This window comes from Lissotriton vulgaris, chromosome 7 (genome assembly GCF_964263255.1).
Source record: "Lissotriton vulgaris chromosome 7, aLisVul1.2, whole genome shotgun sequence".
Taxonomy (NCBI): Eukaryota; Metazoa; Chordata; class Amphibia; order Caudata; family Salamandridae; genus Lissotriton; species Lissotriton vulgaris.
This window is the reverse complement of record NC_141695.1, coordinates 1,622,107,694-1,622,133,516: the sequence shown is the minus strand read 5'-3', so window position 1 is coordinate 1,622,133,516 and position 25,823 is coordinate 1,622,107,694. Positions and strand designations below refer to the sequence as shown.

General features: G+C 42.7%; 1 protein-coding gene across 2 annotated transcripts in view; it reads left to right on the top strand.

Moving 5' to 3' along the window:
- Positions 1–25,823, top strand: part of LOC147706118 (adenosine deaminase-like) — a 180,336-nt gene that overhangs the window by 46,497 nt on the left and 108,016 nt on the right. Inside the window, exons 2-3 of one of the 2 annotated variants that reach the window (XM_086932552.1) lie at positions 4,073–4,134; positions 17,743–17,865. In XM_086932552.1, coding sequence (XP_086788678.1) covers positions 4,073–4,134; positions 17,743–17,865 — 185 coding nt within the window. The remainder of the gene's footprint in view (positions 1–4,072; positions 4,135–17,742; positions 17,866–25,823) is intronic. The other variant, XM_086932553.1, reaches the window with a different exon arrangement.

Sequence of the window (25,823 nt, the reverse complement as noted above, 5' to 3'; positions counted from 1 at the left end):
GATATTTGAGAATCGCAAAACTGGATGATGATACATATGGCCCTAAATCTTTGAGGATACCTCACAAAGCAAATTACAGGATTCTTTCTGTTTAGAAGTAATACAACCACCATTGAGTGCAGATGGTGCTTTTTTGTGATCCTGCAAATTATTTTCACACTTTGTTGAGCATCTCGTCGTCTGCACTATCAGCACATTTTGGATCACACCACTGTATTTTGATTTGAGAAATACATCTTTGCAAAAAGAGAAAGGTTTGCTAAACTTTATGTGTACTCATTGATTGATTCTCACAAATGTGACTGAATGTGCATTCGAGTAATTCCATTGCCTTGGATTATGGGGCCAATAATTCCCATGGTACTCTCCAATGATCAGACGGGATTTCGGTACACACCGAACAACTTTGACAGAGCCATCAAATCTCTACAAAGAGTAATGATTACCATACTTTGTGGTTCCGGGGCAAGAGGCGTATATTGTGGAAATCATTTGTTCCTAATGCACTAGCCATGACAGAACATTGAGGGGCATATTCACAAAGAAGTGACGGAGCGCGACATTAGCCTTTTTGGCTTAACGGCGCACTCCACCACTTCTGAGACGCAAGACTGCACCACATTTACAACAATACTGTGCAGCCTTGCGTTTCCCCGTGCGCTGGCGCTAATTACAGCTGCCTAGCGCTGACGCAGACACCCTTGACCCATGTGCCGGAAGGTGTCCCTTCCTGCACATAATGAATCTTAAATGGCAATTTGTAACTTCTATGTTTGCTGCTTTGTGCAGCACACATAGAATTTGCAACTCGTCATATTTTAAATGATTGTTTATGTCCAGGAAGGGACACCTTCCTGCCCTTAAACAATCATGCATAGCGTTTTGCTGTTTCTATCTGTGCTGCGCAATGCAGCACAAATAGAAACAGCAAAAACGAGGAGAAATAAAGCATTTCTCCTTGTTGTGTCATGTTAAGATCAGGTTTTTTATCTTAATTTTCGCGCTGGTCCACATTTTTGCCATCCTTGTAAATATGAGGCAGTATCAAAATCAGTGGGTGTTGCGGCATTACGCCCACTGAAACACCCATTGCCCACCTCTTTCACCCTAAGGATATCGTGAAAGGGTGCAGTATTTACAAGGCAGCATTAAGCCACGTTAAGGAATATGACTCCTTACATCGCATACCAATTCCACGAGTGCCATTACAACGCAGGTATTACTACGCAATGTCAATGACAACGACATACCATTACATCGCAAACTTTTACCACAACTATACCTTTACCATGCATGCCATTACAACGCAAAGGCATGCGTTGTAAAGGTATACTCCTGGTAAAAGTTTGAAAGGTAAGTGACTTTACCCCCGACACTACCCTAAACCCTAAAACACTACCCTAAACCCTAAAACACCACCCTAAACCCCAAAACACTACCCCCAGCACGACCCTCCACTGACCCCCAGTCCGGTCCCTACACTCAAACACTACCCTGCACGACCCCCCAACACTACCCTAAACCCTAAAACACTACCCTTCACTATACAAACACCACAACACTACCCTAAACCCTAAAACACTACCCCCAGCATGACCCTCCCCCCACCCCCAGTCCGGTCCCTAAACTCAAACACTATATTAGATTAGATTAGAATACTTGTAGAGCGCATGGCTGCCTCAGCAATGAAGCGTCCCAGCGCCGAAGCCAGACGAAGTGGAGGGCAGGCGAGGAATTAAAGTTGAGAGAAAAGCCAAGTCTTCACAAGCCGTCTGAAGACTTGGTGATCAAAGTTGCTGCGGATGTGAAGAGGGAGAGAGTTCCATAGGGCGGCGGCCAGTGGCCTGAAGGAGCGACTGCCGGATCTGGTCCTTCAAATGCGTGGGATTCGTGCGAGGATCAAATATGCCGAGCGCAGCGCTCGCGGTGGAGAGTAGAGGGTGCACAGGTCGCTCAGAATATCTGGGCCGATGCCTGTCAAAATCTTATGCATAGTGCAGAGCGCTTTAAAATGCACTCAGTGTTAAAGGGGCAGCCAATGCAAGCGGTAAAGGAGGTTGGAGACATGGCTGTACTTGGGGACGGCGATGATGGCGCGTGCTGCAGCTTTCTGGACCCGCTGCAGTCGATTCAGCACAGACTTATTAGAGCCCAAAAGAAGCACATTGCAGTAGTCCAATCGGGCCAGTATAGAGGCTTGAATGATCAGCTGTCGCGTTTGGGCATCAAATAGGCCAAGTATCTGTTTAAGGCAGCGCAGCAGCCCAAAACATTTCCCGGCCACTGATTTGGCATGTGTCTCAAAGGTGAGATCTTTGTCAAGCATGAAGCCAGAGGCCACTATTCGTAGTTCCAAAGTAGGGCGTCTTTGCCATTCAGAAGGATCTCAGATTTAGCAGAGTTCAGCTGCAGGAAGTTATCTGTCATCCACTCTGCAAAGGCCAATATGTTTTCTTTCAATTTCGCTCTGTCCTGGCTGGGATTGTTAGACAGGGTGATCACCAGTTGGGTGTCGTCAGCGTATGACACCAGGGAACTTCCCCTTGCTTTAGTCATCCGTGCAAACACTACCCTGCACGACCCCGACACCACCCTAAACCCTAAAAACACTACCCTACACTACACAAACACAACAATACTACCCTAAACCCTAAAACACTATCCCCTGCACGACCCTCCCCCTACCCCCAGTCCTATCCCTACACTCACACACTACCCTGCACGACCCCCGACACTACACTAAACCCTAAAACACTACCCTACACTACACAAACACCACACTACCCAAATCCCTAAAACACTACCCGCTGCACGACCCTCCCCCACCCCCAGCCCGGTCCCTACACTGAAACACTACCCTGCAGGACCCTCCGGCATTACCCTAAACCCTAAAACACTACCCTACACTACACAAACACCACACTACCCTAATCCCTAAAACACTACCCCCTGCACGACCCTCCCCCGCCCCCTGTCCGGTCCCTACACTGAAACACTGCCCTGCAGGACCCTCCGGCACTACCCTAAACCCTAAAACACTACCCCAGTACGACCCTCCCCCTACCCTCAGTCCAGTCCCTACACTGAAACACTACCCTGCATTACCCCAGACACTGACCTAAACCCTAAAAAAGTAACTCCCAATCGCCGTTACCTCTCTCGCCTCGTGATTCCTCTCCCCTGGTTCTAGCGTCATCTGAGGGTCGGTGCACGGTGCACGTCATTGTGAGGAAACGGAAGAGCCTCAGTTGCCTCACAACGATGTGGCTAGCCATTACATAGCATGCGTTGTAAAAGCTCATGCGATGTAATGGTATGCGTAGTAATGGTTACGCATTGTTACATCTCATGCTTTGTAACGCATGCAATGTAATGACATGCGGTGAAACAGCCGCGTTGTAATGGCAGTTCACCACATTAAGTGGCTTAATACTGCCTTGCAAATAAGGCAAATCCCGTATTGCCACCAGAACCTCAAATAAAGTGACGTTCCTGTGTCAATTGGGACTTGTAAATATGCCCTTTAATTTCATAGACACAGCTAAAATTACAGCACTGTTGACATCACTAGTGAAATCGTATGTCACATCAACATTCATGACATCCATGATATCAAGAACTCAAACCATTGACTTTGCTTCTGTTAGTTATGTTGGCTCAACTTTTGGCCATGTCTTGCAGGTTGTGGATGAAGGATCTGACTTCGAGGGTGGTTGGGAAGAGTGCTGTGGTCCAATCACACTTTGACTATACCCATAGACCTGGTCAACCGAGAGAACAGGATCAAGCACTTTTGCGTGGCGGAAGTCTTAGTTAATATTTGCCCAACTCTCATCACTCTATGGTCTTGGTAGAGCGGTGACGCAATGATTGAAGATGAATGGTGGTGTAATATTTATCTTTCAAGATAGATTGGACTACAGCACTGCAATAAATTATGCGATTCTTTATTACTATCCTGGATAAAATATTCAGATTGGAAAACATTTCAGTTAAAGCAAATTGAAATTAAATACGTTAGGACTGCTCAAAATAGGTATTGATTTAATTTCAATTATGTGTATCTTTTTAGGTGGAGCTTCATGTGCACCTGGATGCAAGCATTCGGCTAGAGACAATATTATATTTTTCCAGGTGAGCTGTCTAAAATATTGTCACATCAAATTAATTAATTTAGTATGAGGTCCGTCTGCACATGTAGTTGGACCTGTAGAGGGTAAAATATAAAACACAAAAAAATAACTGTTGCAGTAGTTTTTATCCAAATTAAATTTTTTACAAAATACAGAAATGTACCAAGATTCCTTGTAGTTAAGAAATGTGTCCATAATAATGGAAAATCAGTTATCATTTCCTCTTTTAAAGGTATTACACAATTGATAAAACAAGTCTTGGAGCTAAATGCATGAAGAAGGCATTTAGTACAAACAAAAAACTCATATTTAGCAGAATCACACTCCTTCTGCGCAATCAAATGCTTGTAGAGTAGAAAGGCTTTATGTGGGTGGATTCTAAGGCCCTCTCTCGCTAATACTGCTTAAAACTCCTTTTCTGGTGATCAGATAGGCCTGGTGACACTTGTGCAATAGAAATGTATGCAAAAAGGGTGAATAATATGTATGTAATTGAAGGAGCCAGGTGTCACATTCTAGATCTGCTCTAAAGCCTCAAGTCAATAGTATTTTTCTCAGCACGAAAGCGTGTGGGGGTGGAGAAATTGTTAGCGGGTCAATCAGTTTAATTCCAATTCCCATGACTCTTAAGAATTACAGACTACCAAATAGGGTTAGATGTCGTACTACAATGCCAAAAATAACTGAACTTACAGACATCTCAGAAATAGGGTGTAGGAGTACATTTGGGCTAATACAAAGCCAGTTCGAACGACACGCACAGAACAAGTAGTTCAAGAATCAGGATGCAAAAGATTAGGGAACACACGTCCAAGTTCTCCTGCATCAAAATTTTGTGGGAATAAAGCATTAATCTGTCCCTACACTAACAATAACGTGAGGTTAGTACATGAGCATTTCCCAGAGTAGGATCAGTTAAGTTGTCAGCCTGTGAGATCTTCCTTAGAAGTGTCCCCACATATTTTGGGTCAGGTAGCATGAAGCTACGGAGCTTTTTCTGAGATGCTCTCTCTCTCGTTCTCTTGTCAAAGAAGTGCCCTAGTTAAGATACATCAATTTAGAAGATGACTACCCAGAGTCCTTCACGGGACACGCCATCTGGTTACACCACATCCTCAAAGGTACTTTTCCATTGGAAGCGATGCCCCTGTGCAGCAGTGAGACGACCTTGAATCCCAGGCCCTCTCCGATGAGAAAGTACAACAATTATCCACTATCAATATCAATGTTCAATGTATCGTCTTGCCTTCTCACCTAACTACTAAAACAAAGAAATTATTCTAGATGATTCTTCCACCTGCAACAGAAATGTGAGAAAGAACAGAATCCAACATGCACATGAAATTCAGCTGTTAATTCTAATGGAAGAGCTTCCAGGGAAAATGCATTTCAGGCCACAGAATTCAGCTGACATTAGTGAAATGGAACATGAGTGTTACGAATTTATGTAGAAATAAGGCACATTCAATTAATATTCCTACCTACATATAACATGACACGATTAATAAACACATTCAGTAATAAATGGTTGTCAGTTGAGCAACACAAGTACTTCTGTTAGTGTTTCTGGTGCTCACATTCAATTACTTAACATTAATTCTTCACGTATTCTATATAGTGGCGTAATAAGTAACATTCATGTTACCATGTTATAAGATTTTAACACTTAGGTTAACACAACATAAGATTATATGCGGATGCAGTCTACAAGTGTGAATATAATGCACCCCTACAATGAAAAATTAATTTTGCTCTACGTCATAATGATTTGAGGATACTGGATAACAACCATAAATCCAAAAGGCAGGTGGGGTGTGGTGGTCTTGATGGATTGCCACAGCTTCATGTAACCCTTCAAGACTTTTCTCAGTGCTCAGATGTAGATAAGAGAGGTTCCATTGATGAGGTTACAAAGGATGGAAGATCTAATTCTGTAGGTAGAGCCAGGGGGTTTGGGGCCTAGGAGCTCAGTGGAAAAGTGCCTTTGCTAGAAATGCAGGGGAGTGACGCTGAGGTTATGTGGTTATGTTTTTTGTTTTGAACAACAATTTTAGTTAAATTGCTTACTTCACAGGCTTATCCAGAATGAAAAGTAATATATTGTGGCCTGAAGGTGCACACATATGATGGTAAATTGGAGAGTATAAACTCCACCCAGTACTTAGTACTGCACTTTACATATACATGCTTGTACACAGCAAATTATGCAGCCAAGTCTATCCAGTGATTCAGAAAAGGGGTGGTGATGAATTAAGCAGACCACTCTTACCCAGTCCAAAGAGCAGAGTTTGATCCATCACCGTTATTTAGCTCACTGCACCATCCCATCTCAGAACCTGGCTATATGCAAATCAGTCTGTCCCTGGCCCAGTGCATCATGGGAACAGGGCAGACTAAACGACCAAGCCAATTCTTCACCAGAAAGGAGACAAGCTTCCGGGGACCGGTTTCTGGCATTTCAGCCGTCATCGGCCCGGCTTGCTTGAATCCTGATGGTGCAGTGAGCAAGGGACTCATGTCTGAGTATACCCTGCCACACCTATAGTGGCCAAAAACGATTCAGAAAAGGGGGTGGTGATGAACAGAGTGTCTGAATTAAGCAGACCACTCTTACCCAGTCCAAAGATCAGGGTTTGATCCATCACCGTTATTTAGCTCACTGCACCATCCCAGCTCAGAACCTGGCTATATGCAAACCAGTCTGTCCCTGGCCCAGTGCATCATGGGAACAGGGCAGACTAAACGACCAAGCCAATTCTTCACCAGAAAGGAGACAAGCTTCCGGGGACCGGTTTCTGGCATTTCAGCCGTCATCGGCCCGGTTTGCTTGAATCCTGATGGTGCAGTGAGCAAGGGACTCATGTCTGAGTATACCCTGCCACACCTATAGTGGCCAAAAACGATTCAGAAAAGGGGGTGGTGATGAACAGAGTGTCTGAATTAAGCAGACCACTCTTACCCAGTCCAAAGATCAGGGTTTGATCCATCACCGTTATTTAGCTCACTGCACCATCCCAGCTCAGAACCTGGCTATATGCAAACCAGTCTGTCCCTGGCCCAGTGCATCATGGGAACAGGGCAGACTAAACTACCAAGCCAATTCTTCACCAGAAAGGAGACAAGCTTCCGGGGACCGGTTTCTGGCATTTCAGCCGTCGTCGGCCCGGCTTGCTTGAATCCTGATGGTGCAGTGAGCAAGGGACTCATGTCTGAGTATACCCTGCCACATCTATAGTGGCCAAAAACGATTCAGAAAAAGGGGTGGTGATGAACAGAGTGTCTGAATTAAGCAGATCACTCTTACCCAGTCCAAAGATCAGGGTTTGATCCATCACCGTTATTTAGCTCGCTGCACCATCCCAGCTCAGAACCTGGCTACATGCAAATCAGTCTGTCGCTGGCCCTGTGCATCATGGGAACAGGGCAGACTAAACTACCATGCCAATTCTTCACCAGAAAGGAGACAAGCTTCCGGGGACCGGTTTCTGGCATTTCAGCCGTCGTCGGCCCGGCTTGCTTGAATCCTGATGGTGCAGTGAGCAAGGGACTCATGTCTGAGTATACCCTGCCACACCTATAGTGGCCAAAAACGATTCAGAAAAAGGGGTGGTGATGAACAGAGTGTCTGAATTAAGCAGACCACTCTTACCCAGTCCAAAGATCAAGGTTTGATCCATCACCGTTATTTAGCTCGCTGCACCATCCCAGCTCAGAACCTGGCTATATGCAAATCAGTCTGTCGCTGGCCCTGTGCATCATGGGAACAGGGCAGACTAAACTACCAAGCCAATTCTTCACCAGAAAGGAGACAAGCTTCCGGGGACCGGTTTCTGGCATTTCAGCCGGCGTCCGCCCGGCTTGCTTGAATCCTGATGGTGCAGTGAGTAAGGGAGTCATGTCTGAGTATACTCCGCCACACCTATAGTGGCCAAAAACGATTCAGAAAAGGGGGTGGTGATGAACAGAGTGTCTGAATTAAGCAGACCACTCTTACCCAGTCCAAAGATCAGGGTTTGATCCATCACCGTTATTTAGCTAACTGCACCATCCCAGCTCAGAACCTGGCTATATGCAAATCAGTCTGTCCCTGGCTCAGTGCATCATGGGAACAGGGCAGACTAAACTACCAAGCCAATTCTTCACCAGGAAGGAGACAAGCTTCCGGGGACCGGTTTCTGGCATTTCAGCCATCGTCGGCCCGGCTTGCTTGAATCCTGATGGTGCAGTGAGCAAGGGACTCATGTCTGAGTATACCCTGACACACCTATAGTGGCCAAAAACGATTCAGAAAAGGGGGTGGTGATGAACAGAGTGTCTGAATTAAGCAGACCACTCTTACCCAGTCCAAAGATCAGGGTTTGATCCATCACCGTTATTTAGCTCACTGCACCATCCCAGCTCAGAACCTGGCTATATGCAAATCAGTCTGTCCCTGGCCCAGTGCATCATGGGAACAGGGCAGACTAAACTACCAAGCCAATTCTTCACCAGAAAGGAGACAAGCTTCTGGGGACCGGTTTCTGGCATTTCAGCCGTCGTCGGCCCGGCTTGCTTGAATCCTGATCAGGATTCAAGCAAGCCGGGCCGACGACGGCTGAAATGCCAGAAACCGGTCCCCGGAAGCTTGTTTCCTTCCCAGTATAAGAATTGGCTTGGTAGTTTGGTTTGCCCTGTTCCCATCATGCACTGGGACAGGAACAGACTAATTTGCATGTAGTCAGGTTCAGAGCTGGGATGGTGCAGTGAGCTAAAAAACGGTGATGGATCAAGCCCTGATCTTTGGACTGGGTAAGAGTGGTCTGCTTAATTCAGACACTCTGTTCATCACCACCCCCTTTTCTGAATCATTTTGTCCACCATAAGCGTGGAAGGGTATACTCAGATGTGAGTCTCTTGCTCATTGCACCATCAGGATTCAAGCAAGCCGGGCCGACGACGGCTGAAATGCCAGAAACCGGTCCCCGGAAGCTTGTTTCCTTCCTAGTATAAGAATTGGCTTGGTAGTTTGGTTTGCCCTGTTCCCATCATGCACTGGGACAGGAACAGACTAATTTGCATGTAGCCAGGTTCTGAGCTGGGATGGTGCAGTGAGATAAAAAACGGTGATGGATCAAGCCCTGATCTTTGGACTGGGTAAGAGTGGTCTGCTTAATTCAGGCACTCTGTTCATCACCACCCCCTTTTCTGAATCATTTTGTCCACCATAAGCGTGGAAGGGTATACTCAGATGTGAGTCCCTTGCTCATTGCACCATCAGGATTCAAGCAAGCCGGGCCGACGATGGCTGAAATGCCAGAAACCGGTTCCTGGAAGCTTGTTTCCTTCCCAGTATAAGAATTGGCTTGGTAGTTTGGTTTGCCCTGTTCCCATCATGCACTGGGACAGGAACAGACTAATTTGCATATGTAGCCAGGTTCTGAGCTGGGATGGTGCAGTGAGCTAAAAAACGGTGATGGATTAAGCCCTGATCCTTGGACTGGGTAAGATTGGTCTGCTTAATTCAGACACTCTGTTCATCACCACCCCCTTTTCTGAATCATTTTGTCCACCATAAGCGTGGAAGGGTATACTCAGATGTGAGTCCCTTGCTCATTGCACCATCAGGATTCAAGCAAGCCGGGCCGACGACAGCTGAAATGCCAGAAACCGGTCCCCGGAGACTTGTTTCCTTCCCAGTATAAGAATTGGCTTGGTAGTTTGGTTTGCCCTGTTGCCATCATGCACTGGGACAGGAACAGACTAATTTGCATGTAGCCAGGTTCTGAGCTGGGATGGTGCAGTGAGATAAAAAACGGTGATGGATCAAGCCCTGATCTTTGGACTGGGTAAGAGTGGTCTGCTTAATTCAGACACTCTGTTCATCACCACCCCCTTTTCTGAATCATTTTGTCCACCATAAGCGTGGAAGGGTATACTCAGATGTGAGTCCCTTGCTCATTGCACCATCAGGATTCAAGCAAGCCGGGCCGACGATGGCTGAAATGCCAGAAACCCGTCCCCGGAAGCTTGTTTCCTTCCCAGTATAAGAATTGGCTTGGTAGTTTGGTTTGCCCTGTTCCCATCATGCACTGGGACAGGAACAGACTAATTTGCATGTAGCCAGGTTCTGAGCTGGGATGGTGCAGTGAGCTAAAAAACGGTGATGGCTCAAGCCCTGATCTTTGGACTGGGTAAGAGTGGTCTGCTTAATTCAGACACTCTGTTCATCACCACCCCCTTTTCTGAATCATTTTGTCCACCATAAGCGTGGAAGGGTATACTCAGATGTGAGTCCCTTGCTCATTGCACCATCAGGATTCAAGCAAGCCGGGCCGACGATGGCTGAAATGCCAGAAACCGGTCCCCGGAAGCTTGTTTCCTTCCCAGTATAAGAATTGGCTTGGTAGTTTGGTTTGCCCTGTTCCCATCATGCACTGGGACAGGAACAGACAAATTTGCATGTAGCCAGGTTCTGAGCTGGAATGGTGCAGTGAGCTAAAAAACGGTGATTCATCAAGCCCTGATCTTTGGACTGGGTAAGAGTGGTCTGCTTAATTCAGACACTCTGTTCATCACCACCCCCTTTTCTGAATCATTTTGCCCACCATAAGCGTGGAAGGGTATACTCAGATGTGAGTCCCTTGCTCATTGCACCATCAGGATTCAAGCAAGCCGGGCCGACGACGGCTGAAATGCCAGAAACCGGTCCCCGGAAGCTTGTTTCCTTCCCAGTATAAGAATTGGCTGGGTAGTTTGGTTTGCCCTGTTCCCATCATGCACTGGGACAGGAACAGACTAATTTGCATGTAGCCAGGTTCTGAGCTGGGATGGTGCAGTGAGCTAAAAAACGGTGATGGATCAAGCCCTGATCTTTGGACTGGGTAAGAGTGGTCTGCTTAATTCAGACACTCAGTTCATCACCACCCCCTTTTCTGAATCAAGTCTATCCAGTGGCCTGTTAAAAAGCATCCTCTTTGTGCTCTGGTGAGTGACTGGTGGTCCCCAAGTGAGTCGTGTTAAAGTTCACAATCTGATAAATAGGAAATTCAGGTCAGGCTGAAAGAGCAACAAAATTACTCAATATTCGTGGGGAACATCCATGACAACGTGGTCAAAACACCGCGCTGGCCTTACCACGCGTCTTTTACAACGCAAGTCGTTACCACAACTTGCGCTGGAGGGCGCTCTAGACTAAGGAATAGTAGATTTACTATTCCAACACCTTCCCTACTGTACGTAGGCTGGCGTTGGAAAAGTAAATTAAACTATTCCTAAGTCCAGCACCCTACAGCGCAAGTCGTGGTAACGACTTGCATTGTAAAACCTGCGTTGTGATGTACTGCGATCTAAAAGATCGCGTTGTAACATCATACCACCATATTCGTCATTTCCAATATGCATATGAATACATGAAGATACATAAAAATGTAATACAGCCCATGTGGTCATATCTAATGGTTTCATCAAAGAGTTTGCGGTAGTAAAATCACCATCTTTCTAGCTTTCAGGAACAGGCAGACCTTTGTATGAAACCCACATTTTTCTTCACAGTTTTGACATTTTACTGGGACATAGCCAATTTTTCCTATTTTCTGTGCTTGCAACCTCCTGCCAGTTAGTGGTAGAAATGGAAACCAATAAAGGATCCCGGAAAAGTATACATTTATGAAAAGTAGACAAAAATTCTGAATTCAGCAACGGGTCATTTGTGTAGCTCCTTCAAGGTTTCCCCCTAGAAAGTAACAGTTAAAATATTTACATTTTGAAATTGAGTTAAAAAAGCAGCCATTTGTGCCTACGTTTTCACCTGTAACTTCTCTTAACTATGGCACATTTTTTAAACAATCTACCGTTATGTCCGCTGGACCCTTCTGGTTGTGGGGATATATAGGGCTTATAAGGGTAAACAGTCAAAATATCGGTTTTTAAATTTCGACTTACACTTATATCGAGTTGCTAATATCGATGGGACAGAATATCGATGGCCAGAATATCGATGGCCAGAATATCGACCCTAAGGTAAGTAATATCGAAATTACTTATATCGATAGCATATATATATCGATGTAAGTAATTTCGATTTACTAATATGTGTTAGAAATTTTAGTTAAGTATTTAAATTAATTGTTATATGTGTTTAATATGTTTTTATAAAGAAAAAATATATAAAAGTAAATAATATGTTTTAGTACCAGAGCGGGTTGTGGGTTTATGGGGGAATAGGGTGGGAAGTAATTTATTTGTAATTAAATAATTATTTTTCAATGATTAATTTATTCTTCAATTAAATATTACTTTGCAATGAATTATTTTAATTGATTAATTGATTAATTAATTGTTAATTTATGTATATTTTTAAGTAAATTATATGTTTTACTACTGGGGCGGGTTGTGGGTTTATAGGGGAATAGGGTGGGAAGTAATTTATTTGTAATTAAATAATTATTTTTTAATGATTAATTTATCTTGCAATTCAATATTAATTGGCACTGAATTATTTTCATTGATTAATTGATTAATTAATTGATAATTTATGTATTTTTTTAAGTAAATTATATGTTTTACTACTGGAGCGGGTTGTGGGTTTATAGGGGAATAGGGTGGGAAGTCATTTATTTGTAATGAAATAATTATTTTTTATTGATTTATTTATTTTGCTATTAAATATTAATTGGCAATGAATTATTTTAATTGATTAATAGAATAATTAATTGATAATTTATGTATATTTTTAACTAAATTATATGTTTTACTACTGGAGCGGGTTGTGGGTTTATAGGGGAATAGGGTGGGAAGTAATTTAATTGTAATATTTAATTTTGGGTAAAGGAGTATTTTTCGGGTTCAGGGTCAGTTTTGGGTTTTTGGGTAAAGGGGTATTTTTAGTGTTCTGGGTCAGTTTTGGTTTTTGGGGTAAAGGGGTATTTTTAGGGTTCAGGGTCAGTTTTCAGTTTTTGGGAAAAGGGGTATTTTTAGGATTCAGGGTCAGTTTTCAGTTTTTGGGTAAAGTGGTATTTTTAGGGTTCAGGGTCAGTTTTCAGTTTTTGGGTAAAGGGGTATTTTTGGGGGTCAGGGTCAGTTTTCAGTTTTTGGGTAAAAGGGTATTTTTAGGGTTCAGGGTCAGTTTTTAGTTTTTGGGTAAAGGGGTATTTTTAGGGTTCAGGGTCAGTTTTCAGTTTTTGGGTAAAGGGGTATTTTTAGGGTTCAGGGTCAGTTTTCAATTTTTGGGTAAAGGGGTATTTTTAGGGTTCAGGGTCAGTTTTCAGTTTTTGGGTAAAGGGGTATTTTTTGGGTTCAGGGTCAGTTTTCAGTTCTTGGGTAAAGGGGTATTTTTTGGGTTCAGGGTCAGTTTTCAGTTTTTGGGTAAAGGGGTATTTTTAGGGTTCAGGGTCAGTTTTAGGTTTTTGGGTAAAGGGCTATTTTTAGGGTTAAGGGTCAGTTTTCCCTACTGTTGCACCCACTGGAGTGGGAATAGTAATTATTGTTAAGTAAGTATATATTATATATGATTTTTAATTATTATTTTTTACATTAAATATGTATTATTAATTTGTTTACCATTATTACATATATTTAAATATGTTTAAGTAATTAATAAGTATTATTTACAGTATTTTTTATGTTATTTTAAATTTTTAAAAAATCGATATATTGAACAACAATATTTTTAACATCGATATTATTTTTTCGATATTTTGGTACTTACCATGTTGTACATAGGGCGTCGATATTTTTGCTATCGATATTATTACGCCGATATTTGTGTAGGTCGAAATTCTGTCTGTCGAAATTCTGTCATAGATCCGCTTATAAGTTCACTAAGAATTTATAAGCCCTTAAGAGCCAATAACTGAGCTGCACTTGCAATGGTTTTTTATTGTGTACTGGGCATACGGCAATTCATTTGTATCAAACAGCAGTATTAACAACTACCTTGCTTTTCGTAAGGCCATCAAGACCCATCTTTTCCCTCCGCCGTAGGTCTTTCATTTTCTGCAGATTCTCCTTTCCGTTGCTCAGCGCCGGAACGCCCCTTCGCTGAGGCAGCTGTGCACTCTACAAAACGTTATAACATAACATAACATTTGGTAAAATATAAAGAGTGAAAAATAGGTATCAAGAAAAACTATGTACTTCCGAAATGGGAATAAGAAATGGAGTTTAGAAGCAGTCGTTATTTGCACATCTTTGAATTTGTGGGTACTCAAAGTAGCATGTGAATTAGAGGGCATTTTTCAAAATGACTTTTTTTTTACACACTGGCTTACATTTGGAAGGCAGAAATGCATAGATAGACAATTGGTAATAACACTTGCTCTACTATTCTGTGTTCCCCTAAGTCTCCTGATACAAATGGTACCTTACTTTTGTAGGTAGGCCTAGTGCCCGCAAAAGGACACCGCCAAAACACAACGTAGACACATCACATTTTTTCACTGGACACTGACCCTTTTTTTTGCAGTGTGCCTAGCTGCCGACTTCTGGCCCTAGATCAGCCAGCACGTAGGGAAAAGTAGCAAACCTGTAGATTTTTGGAAACTTGACACCCAGGGGAATCCAGAATGGGGGTGACTTGTGTGGCTGTCACCAGATTTGTAAAAAGAAAACACATTTTCCTCCCATTTCTGTGATGGAAAGCTCTGGAACCTGAGGGGAGCCACAAACATCCTTCCACCCAGCATTCCCCCAAGTCGCCCTATAAAAATTGTACCTCACTAGTGTGGAAAGGCCTAGTGCCCATGTAAGGAAATGGCCAAAAACGCAACATGGACACATCACATTTTTTCATTGAAAACTGACCCTATTTATGAAATATGCCTAGCTGTGGATTTTGGGCCCTAGCTCAGCCGGCACCTAGGGAGACCACCCCTACATAAAGAAGAAATATAGTCCCTGATGCCTAGTGGGCTTTCTGTCCCGCTGGGGGGGGATCAATGGCTATTGCCCTGATATGCCACCCCAGGGGGGGGCAGAAAGACTGTAGCCAATATGTTTTTGGGGGTGGGGGCATTGGCATGCCCATTCTGGGCAGCCCCCACCCCACAATAAGAAAACAAAATAGTCTCTGCTGTCTAATGGGCTTTCTGCCCCCCGCAGTGGAGCAGGTGCTAAGAACGACTGTGCCCATTTTTTTTGGGTGGGGGCTGGGGGCATAGGCATGCCCATTCTCGGCAGCCCCCACCCCTACACTAAGAAAAAGAAATAGCCCAGGTGCCAAGTAGGCTTTCTGCCTAGCCGGGGGGGGGGGGGGGACAGATCGGGGCTATTGCCTCACCAGCCCTTAGGGGAGACATTAGGACTTCGGTCCAAATTTATGCGGGTTGGGGGTCTAACTTAGTTTTTTATTCTTCTGTAATTTGTGCATTAAAGACCGTTACATCGGGTAACTGTTACATCTGTTATTTGCAGTGCTTAGAAATGACAAATTCAGAGGTAAGAAGCACTAAATTAAAACATGGTTTATTATGTTGCACTTGAGTATGTCTCTCACACTGCTGATTGGGTGTGAAGTAAGTATGCGACTGGAATACATCTCCATTAAAAAAACACATTTGCACATATCTAGTTTATTGCTCATTTTTTATGCAGCTTCAACTTCAGTTCAGGAACTAATATTCAAATTTACGTTTCTTAAAATCTAGGCTTCTTTCCAAAATAAAACCTTCATCTTGGAACTGTGAAAACTAATACGTGAACATGTGGAAAAACATGCTTGGTGCTTAAGTGATTCACACAACATACTACACCTAAACTGTCAATAAATTAACATAGGAATAATGAACAGCATTCTTGAATTGTATCATAATGTGCATTCAACTGTTAGCTAACAGATATAACATTAACTTTAAATGGTTTTGATGCGAACACTTGATGTTTTGACCCCCAGTAATTTGCGGGTCTTCATCAGGAGAAATTAATGTAGTCTGAAAATCAGATGATGGACTGTGTGTTCCAAGTTAAAGGGGTGTCTATCCCAAAATCGCGATAGGCTAATGAACTCCACTTGGGAATTCAGTGCTCTGAGAATGGGTGCATGCGTATTGGTGATGGTGAAGTGGCAACAAGTATTCAAAGACATTCCCTAAGTTAATGACAAATGCACACACATTTTCTTGTGAAAGCCCAAAGTTTCTGGTCAAAAGGCAGCCAGTGCCACAGAGGGTTCTTATTAGTTGACAGTTACAACCAAGTCTGATCACCAGCGGCTGACAATTGGGCAATCGACGTACCAACGCGACTTAGGAGTGGTACTGAGGAACAAAGCAGCTGTAGAGCAGACTATCTCTGTCCTTGGTGAGTCCTGACAGTTCCAGTGAAGTCAGAAACTGGATGGGGACAGAGTAGCAACAGAGCAAATCTGTCTGTATAAGGGAAGTTCTAATCTGGTGGAAAAATGGAATCAGTTCAGCTCGTTTGTCTAAAAGTCTGTAAAAGCCCTCTGTGAAAAGAAAATCCAGAAATGCCTAGCTAAAACTTAATGAATATCCTAAAATGACCTGAGTAGGACTACATCGAAAGTATAAGTTTCTAAACAATTCATGAACCTGGTTTGTGCCACTACAACTAATCAACTTAGCTATCACCTTGCACCCTGTGGATTAATGAAGTGGACATTTCTCTGGCAGAGGGTGTTTTTCCTGACTGCCTTAAAAATAGCCAGTCCTTTCCTCTGCCAAAGAACCCTCGGCTGATGCGAAAAACCAAAATAACTCCTGGCTGGTTGGGAAAGTTAATATTCAAGCAAAGCTAATTGAAAGCACTGCGGCCATACAATTGAAACAACACATTTATGGCAACAAACTCCTGGCAATTTACTCTTTGATCAATTACGTTTAGATTTCAGACTGGTATTAAATACAGAGACCTCCTTGCTCCACTGTACAATAGTCTGAGGGCCTTATTTGGGGTTTTGTTGCCAGGAACAGTCTTAGGGCCTTATTTGTGGTTTTGTGGTCAGGAACATCCATCATTAATGTAGTGGATGTCCAACCTCACAGTATTACAAGTGATGTTGATTATAATGCATTTGTAATATAGTCGATTGGACCTTCACCACTTTTGTGAAGCAGTGCCCCGTTCTTTAAACTCTAAATAAGACCCTCAGCCTCTTTCCCTTTTATCAACTGTTTCCTTAAATATGTATTTATTGATTTTTTTCATTTATCTGACATTAGCCCTTTAATTTCTAGATGACACATTTTATTGTGCACATTTTTCTTGGTATCACTTTCTTACAGACATCTTTCAAGTGCTCTCTGTTTATCGTCTAAATATAGACTTTTTTATCCTTGCTTCACCATTCAATCCTCTAATTGTGATTATAAATTAAAATGTTGTACTTGAAAGTTGTGCTGCATCTGCATATTCAAGGAAATTTACTTTTTTCCCCCTGGTTTAGTGCCTTATATTTAAAGTTTGAACATTGATTCTCCTTCTTAATGTCATAATATAGTATAACCATATGTTTATGATATTGTCATTTACTTATAAAACTTTACCATCGCTAGCAATTGCATTATGCCAATATGATTATACCAGCTGCTCCTGATGGTGATGTTAATATTTTAAATGTGCACCAACATCTTAAACTCAATATCCTCATGTAATGGAATTCCTTTCCTATTTTCAGAAAGAGGCAAATTCAGCTACCCGCAGACAATCCTGATGATCTTCGGCAGCATCTGAGTTGCAAAGGGCCGGCCAGTCTCACTGAGTTCCTTTCCAAGTTCATGATTTTCATGCCTGTAATCGCGTAAGTTGGATCTTTAGTTTGTTGACTGGAGCATTTTTGTTTCTCACTCCAGTAATATGTATGAATGTCTGTAGGGGTATCTAAATAGCTTAGTATAGATACAAAGCAGTGGTGCCCTGTTCAAAAGTAAGCGTACATGAGAAGGAAGCTATAGGGATGGTGTATGTAGAGCAAGGGATACAGAAGAGGAGTGTTATGTACAGTATGAGGGGTGCGTCCTTGTAAGTAAAGGGGAGTGTCCTCAAAAATGGTCTACCATATTAGGTGGATGAGGTGTTATTATAAGTGAAGGAGGTAGGTATCATACTTTATCTAAATTTGAAATTAATTTCAGATGCTTGGCTTAGGAGCAAAAGGCCTGGTGTTGTCTTCGTCCGCCATTTTCTAGTGCCCGTCTTAGATGAAGCGTGACTCATAAGAGGTTTTTAGTGTGGTATTGTAAGTTCACCAGTGAACCAAATGTAGGATTGTCAAGAATAAGCTGTACATCAGTGCTGACTTGCCCCTGTAGTTGAGACCAAGTTTATGAGCAGTCAGTCAAGGAAGAATTTGTGGGGTGACAAGAGGCTAATACACTGATTTAGGTCAGGCCGGTCTATAAGCGGAGCAGAAAAAATGTCCAAGAACTTCAATACCAGACATTTTTTCTGCCCCATCGCATTACAAACACTGTTCAGAAATCACAGTAAAGTGTGACCCTAATAATGCACACCACCCATTGATATTCACAATTGTCTGTAGCAGCCTTTCATGCAGAAATGACTGGCCATAACAAAGTCCTTAAAAATGATTCCCCAACTTTTTCTGCCATATTTTAAATAAGGCCGAATGAGTTCCTGATTAAGCGCAGGACCTCTACCATATTTATCTAGAAATTCATTCAGCTACCATCATGTCAATTCAATAAATTTGTATCCCGTAAATAAAATCACCATAAAAGAATGCAGATCCAATATGATAAAATCAGTTTCATTAATAACAATGAAAACAGACAATACAGTTACATACAAAAACACGGAACACATAAAACCGTTAATCAGGTCTCATTTCCCTAAATGCCCAGACAGTCCGTAAATAGGATAAAACAGTAAAAGTCCCCTGCACCATTGGTAGCATCTGTAAATAGAACAAGGTGGGCCTAACTTGTTCAAAGTGCAATGATTTCAGCAAAGGGATTAAAAAATGCTTCCTCGACCAATTGAAGTAAGAGCAAAACATTAAAAATTGAGCAAATCCTGTGGAGACACATTGTCGCAGCCGCAGGGTGCCCTTTCCTCAGGTCGAATCCACCCAAGCGTGGAAGCCAAAAAATGATGCAATTGATTAAACCTAAACCTTCCCAGTAAAAACCTGTCATGCTGTGAGCAAACCAAGCCCAGGTATGTCTCTCAACTCTTGTACAGTTTTTAGAAGCATATTGCCCCGAACTGCTGGCTTTACCTCTCCAAACGGGAGCGTTCTAGGAACAATCTTTTAATTCTCCCCAACTTGTGGGCGGAGAGAGCAGTTGGATTCATAAAAATATCAGGCCTACCTAGAGAGAAAAAAGATGCCTCAACATGAGCAAACCATGGTATGCTAATTACCCGGTCCAGAGACAGACAGTCCTCAAGAATCAGCTGACTTAACTTCAGCTCCTCTCTGATCCAAATCTTAATCCAGCACAGGAACGTGCTTAGGGCTACTAGGTCCAAGACATAATCAAGCCCCAATTCCGTGTGGACAGATAACGTCAGGGTGGACTGCGGTGCCTGGGTCAAAATGCGCAGAAAGTTGTTCTTCATAATCTGAATCCGATCCACCTTAGTGTACCCGCAATCCTCGCGCCATAGCGCAGCTGTGCAATACACTTTGCTTGATAGATTTGTAAGCGATCCCTTGATGCCCTGGACCCAAGCTTATTTGATAAACTAAAAAATGCTCCCATAGTTTTTACGGACTCTATGATCTTTTGGCCTCCACCTGGGGTTTCCAACCTTTTTCTATGTCAAATAAAACCCCCAGATAAGGAAAAGCCTTGACTTCGTACAAAGTAAAATTGGATACCTTAAAGGTCTTACTGCTTGTAGATTTCCGAGCCATCAGGACCGCATCGTCCGCATATAGCAAAACAGGGAGAAATCTGTTCCTAATTTTAGGGCAGTCGGCCAACACCAATAGGAGCAGAGACTCTAACCCATTCACATACAAAGTAAACAAAAAAGGTGCAATTATGCACCCCAGCGAACCCCACAGCTTGTTGAAAATGATCAGTTACATGCTGCTTGTTGAGAAAACCGCACTGAGGCTGAAGTTGATAAATGCAGAACAGATAATAATGCCACAATACTAGGATCGACCCCCTAACTCACTGAGCAAAGCCCACAATTTCGCAAAATTCATCCTGTCAAAAGTGGATGTAAGGTCCATAAATGTGAGGTGTAGCGATTCAGACCGAGCCACTGTATATTTGATGATAATTAAATGGAGGTTGGGCATTGGTCTGCAGTCGACCTCCCCACCCTGAATCCATGCAGGATGTCACTCAAGATGTTATTCTCTTTAGCTCAGTCAGACAGCATATATAAAACCTCCCTCCCCAAAACCTTAGCCGTAGCGTCCAATAGTGAGATTGACCGATAGCATAGTGGATTCTCTTTGTCCCACTTCTTAAATATGGGGACGATCCCGACGGTAGACCAGGAGGGTAGCAACCCCTCCTGTGCAACTGCATTCAAGACCTACATTAATAGCTGGGCCCAAACCTCAATTTTAGCTTTAAACAGATCTGGCGGTATACTATCTGGGCCCGGGGACTGGTTTCTGGACAAGGCAAGAATTCCTTGTTGGATTTCATCTAATGTGAACAGATCACTGACATAATATCAAATTCAAAAATATAGAATTACCAAAATATCGAAGAAAAAATATACAATGCAAAAATATCGAATTCTAATCTACAAACAGGTAAGTACAAAAATATCGAATCAAAAATATAATTTTAAAAATATAGTCAAAATATCGATTTTTTTTAAATGTCTTAAAACTAATTTAAAATTAATGAAATAATAAATATAACATTTAGTATTCCCACTCCAGTGAGTGCAACAGTTGGGAAAGCGTTGGATAGCGTAGGGGTAAAAATTACTATTGCCACTCCAGAGAGTGCAACAGTAGGGAAAGCGTTGGATAGCGTAGGGGTAAAAACTTACTATTCCCACTCCAGAGAGTGCAACAGTAGGGAATGCGTTGGATAGCGTAGGGGTAAAAATTACCATTCCCACTCCAGAGAGTGCAACAGTAGGGAAAGCGTTGGATAGCGTAGGGGTAAAAATTACTATCCGATATTAAATTACTTACCTTCAAATCGATATTTTTCACAACTATATTCTGTCCATTCGATATTCTGTCCATTCTATATTTTGACTTCAATATTTTGGTAATTCGATATTTTGTCTTGTTACCAATGTGAACACCACGTGGTTACCAGTTTTATCAGATGCACCAGGAATTTTACCATCTACCCCACTACCCTTAAAAATAAGCCAGGGCCCTCAGAAATGCAAGGCCTGTTGCCTGCACAAAAGGCAAGTATCCCCCGTTTCATAGGCTTGAGAGAGCTCCTCCCAGGATGACTCCTATAAATTGTGTCTACACTTCATTTGAGCCAACTTGTAAGCCCACCTGCGATTTCTAATCAGTTGCCCACCCCTCGAGGACTGCTTCAGGTCTGCCTTCAAATGGCACAGAGTTCTCAAACACTCCCTATCAAACCATTTGGGGATGTGTGAATCCTGAGTGCTAGTGGTTATGACTGTCAGATGTTTGCAAACCCTCGAACTAGGCTTCATATGCTGTCAACACCCCACCCCCTGTGTCACTATCCAGACACATATTAAAATCATGCAGGCAGGAAGATAAAAGAGATGTTTGTAGAAGCTGAGGGTCTATCTGAGCCCAATTCAGGCTTCTCCCTTTGTCCACGATGGACAAGCTAATGAAGGCACCCCTTGACTGTGGTTTTGGGCCCAATGCAATGTCCAGGGTTAGGGATAATGATTGTGGTTGCTAAAAGGGATGAACATGATATTAAAATGAGAAATGAGCAGATATAGTGGTGCTGAGACAATATAAAATCGATAAGCGAACCACTGCTCCTCCCTTTATAAGTTGGACAAATTGCGGAATTCAGTGTATTCGCCAATTTCTCCTTATTGAAGATCAGGTTGTAAGTATGTAAGAGCTCATTTAACTCCTGCTCCTCCTGTGAGTGAACAAAACGTAAGCCTTCATTCAACCAACTACTACCATTGAAGGCACCAACATCTGGGGAAAGATTACATAGGCGAGAATTAAAATCGATGAGCGATTGGCCATATCTGATATAGAATTCAAGACTCGACCCAGGCGAGGGATTCCGGAGGGCTCAGATCGTCCTCCCTTGTTAACTTAGAAATTAGTTAAAACCATTGGAGAATATCTAGGGAATGTAAGTCGTACACCCTGCAGTGTGTGAGCTTGCCACTTAATTATGCCCCTCTTGGCCCTACTGGCTGGTGAAGGCACTGCAGGTACAAAATAAGTAGTGAATCCCTCCAGAAAAAAGCTATTATCAATTGCCCATGTTTCTTGAAGACAGAATATGTGGAAGGGTTTGACATAAGACACCCACCTAGGGTCACTAACCTTATCAGCAAGACCTGCAACATTCCAGTACAGCATCATAAGACTCTTTGGGTTGCTGAGATGGAAATATCTGGAGGGCGTCCAGGATTCTTTGAGACTGGAAAGATTCAGTTTGGTCCAGTCAATCGTAGGACTCTAATCCACTCAAATGGAAAAATCTATTGGCAATGGTAATGGGGGGGGGGGCTAATAGCAAGATGGTCCTTAACTGAGCTGGACATCCTGCCATAGGAATGAGAATGTGAAGCACTAAGTAGACTGTTTGGTCTGTAAACTAAATATCAGGGGCAGAGGTGTAGCTAGAGCTGGTGACGCCCAGGTCTATCCCTCAGATTGCTGCCACTCGGGGGGGAACGGGGGGTGTTGGCTGGGAAAAAGGACGGCGAGCACTTGAAAGAGGTCAGAGAGACACGTAGTATCACTGCTAAAAGTTACCTTGATCATGCAAGTTCCGTGCACATACATGACACGGTCCAAGGCTACACAGTTGAATACACCGGTGACCGGCAGTACAAAGGAGAAAACACAGACCGCATGATCTATCTGGGGATTCCGCATGTGACATCCATCAGAGAGCTGCGGGAACGAATACCTGGTAATCCCCTCAGCACAATGCAAACATGCACATACATGACACTGATCGGGGATCCATCATCTACAGCTGACATTAAATGACCAAATATCATGGTCCCCCCAATTAACTGGCTTCCTTTTATCTTCTGTATCTATTAGTTAATAGAAAGCTTTTCAATTCAGGAAAAAAAACATCTGTCTATCTATCTATCTATCTATCTATCTATCTATCTATCTATCTATCTATCTATCTATCTATCTATCTATCTATCTATCTATCTATCTGTCTATCTGTCTATCTATCTATCTATATATCTATATATCGATCTATCGATCTAATGGCAAAGTGTAATCTATTATTTGTCAGCAATGTTCTGGATGGAAGGGGAAGTGATTTACAAGAAGCAAAGCCTCAAGTGTATCATGAGTAGGCATGGGCGGAAAATCCGTTCCGCTCGCGGATTTTGCGGATGTTCGGGAAATCCGCAATCCGCGAGATTTGCGAATCTCCCGCAAAATCCGCAAATCCGCGAGCAGCGGATTTTGCTCGCACTGCTCGCACTGTTCGCGTGAGTTCGCGTGAGTTCGCGCCCCGCGAATAAGTGCAAAATTGCAGAAATACGATCTTAGCAAAACTGAAAGTAACTACTTACCAGGTTCAAAAGTTCAGGCTCATCATTAGTAGCCATTTCCTGTAGTGCTTCCTGAGGGGCCCCTCCAGAGTTCAGTTGCCAGTTGAAACTATTATGTGACCCTGCTCTGAACCTCAGAATAGTTACACATATGCCACAAAGGTCCTGAATTACAGCTAAGGGAGACAAGCAGGAGCCAGGCTGGAAGTTAAAATCCATTAATCAGCCCCTAATTCATTATTGTCAGTTGGGGCAGGGCATGTGTTGTAACTAATTTTGCAACAATGAAAGCACTTAGCAAGTGCAAAAGATCACTAATCAGGGCGCACTAAGGAAGCAGGTGCCAGCTAAAAAAATATTCTGTGACACATTAATCAGCCCCAAATTAATTCAGGTCACTTGAGGCAGGGAAGGTGTGCTTTGCTTTGCCTAAAATAATGTACACTGGACAACCAGAGGGTGTGGCGATGAAACAGAGGGTGGCATGGGTGGGCCAGAGGGTGGCATGAGTAGTCAGAGAGTGGCAGTGGTGACAGAGAGTGGCAGTGATGAAGAAGAGTGTCCCAAACAGGCTGGACACGTAGAAACAACAAGTTCGCGAAACTTGCGACCCGACAGGTAAGTTCGCAATTTGCGAAAGTGTACAAAACCCTCGCGAACTGGCAGAAACACGGGCGAACACAAAAAAAAAAAATCCGCAAATTCGCGGGAATTCGCGGATTTTGCGGATTGCGAATCCGCAAATCCGCAAAATTCGCGAACGCGAGATCCGCAAAATTCGCTCATGCTTAATCATGAGGACTATTCCCTAACTCAAAATTGGTAGTACATAACACGTTACCCTTTGCATACTTTATGTATGGCTTGTTCAGTAGTTATAAACAAATACATTTATATATAATAAAAATTTAAGAAGAGATAGTGGATTAAATCCGTACAGTGAGATGCAGGCACGCTGAATAGGCCTTGTGAGCATCAGCAGATATGGTATACTCTAAAGACATACTAGCAAATAATCTCTGAGGAAAAAGAGTGTTTTTTCCGCATTAGATGGGTTGCTCTATGGCAATAACAGAAAATCTGACATTTGTTCTGTGGTATAAAATGGGAGTGCGGGGAGGGCATACATGTATTAGTATACATTTTCTTCAGTAGCATATTTAATTTAGCCACAATAATTTTCACTGTCATAGCATAGATCTATATATTATTCCACTAACATACATGCCCATAGATATATACCTAAATACCCATTCTCTTTACTTATACACATACATATGTACACATCACAAGCGCAAATGCACATCAATATAATGCTATTGATTGGTATTTATATGAAATCTGTTGCCTACTGTGAATACGCACTTAGGCAACTGTTCTCTTCTGCTCCAGAGACCAAACTAGTTCTGCTTCAGACTCAACACAAAATGGCTTCAGTTTCTACTAAATTATATAAACAAGCATTTGCAATGCAATAGGTCTCGCATGTACTTGAGTTTGAGCTATTGGCATTATAAATGACAATGCCTTTTATTTCTGTTTTAAAAACTAAAACACAAATAAAAGGCTTCGTTATTTGCAATGTCAATAGCTCAAACTCACGTATATGCGAGACCTATTGAATTGCAAATGCTTGTATTATGGGACTTGTCTGTGAACTGTCTGCTACTCTGCCACTCTCTAAAGATCCTGTCCTCCCCTCTGAAAACCGTTTAACTCTTACCCCACGCAGCCTCCTGTGCTTCAGCAGCCAGGGTATCTATGGTTGGGGTTGGCCAGCACTGACAAAGTCAAAAGCTGGTGCCTTCTATAGACCTAATGGTTTTGCCAGTGCTTGTTTTTAATAAAGCATTTTATATCTGGTGTTTGGGACCTTCATCAACCTTTGTTCGAAGATGTTAGAACAACATTGAAGGGATTCTGCACACTTGGAAATATTTTGATAGCTCTACTCATTAAAGGGCTCGCAGAGCCAAGCCAGAGCATCGGCTGGGTTTTCCCAGTTTATTTGTTGGGTGGGTTGGGCAGGACAGAAGAAAAGAAAGGAAAAAGGGAGAATGGAAGGAAAGAAATGAGGCAAGAAGGATG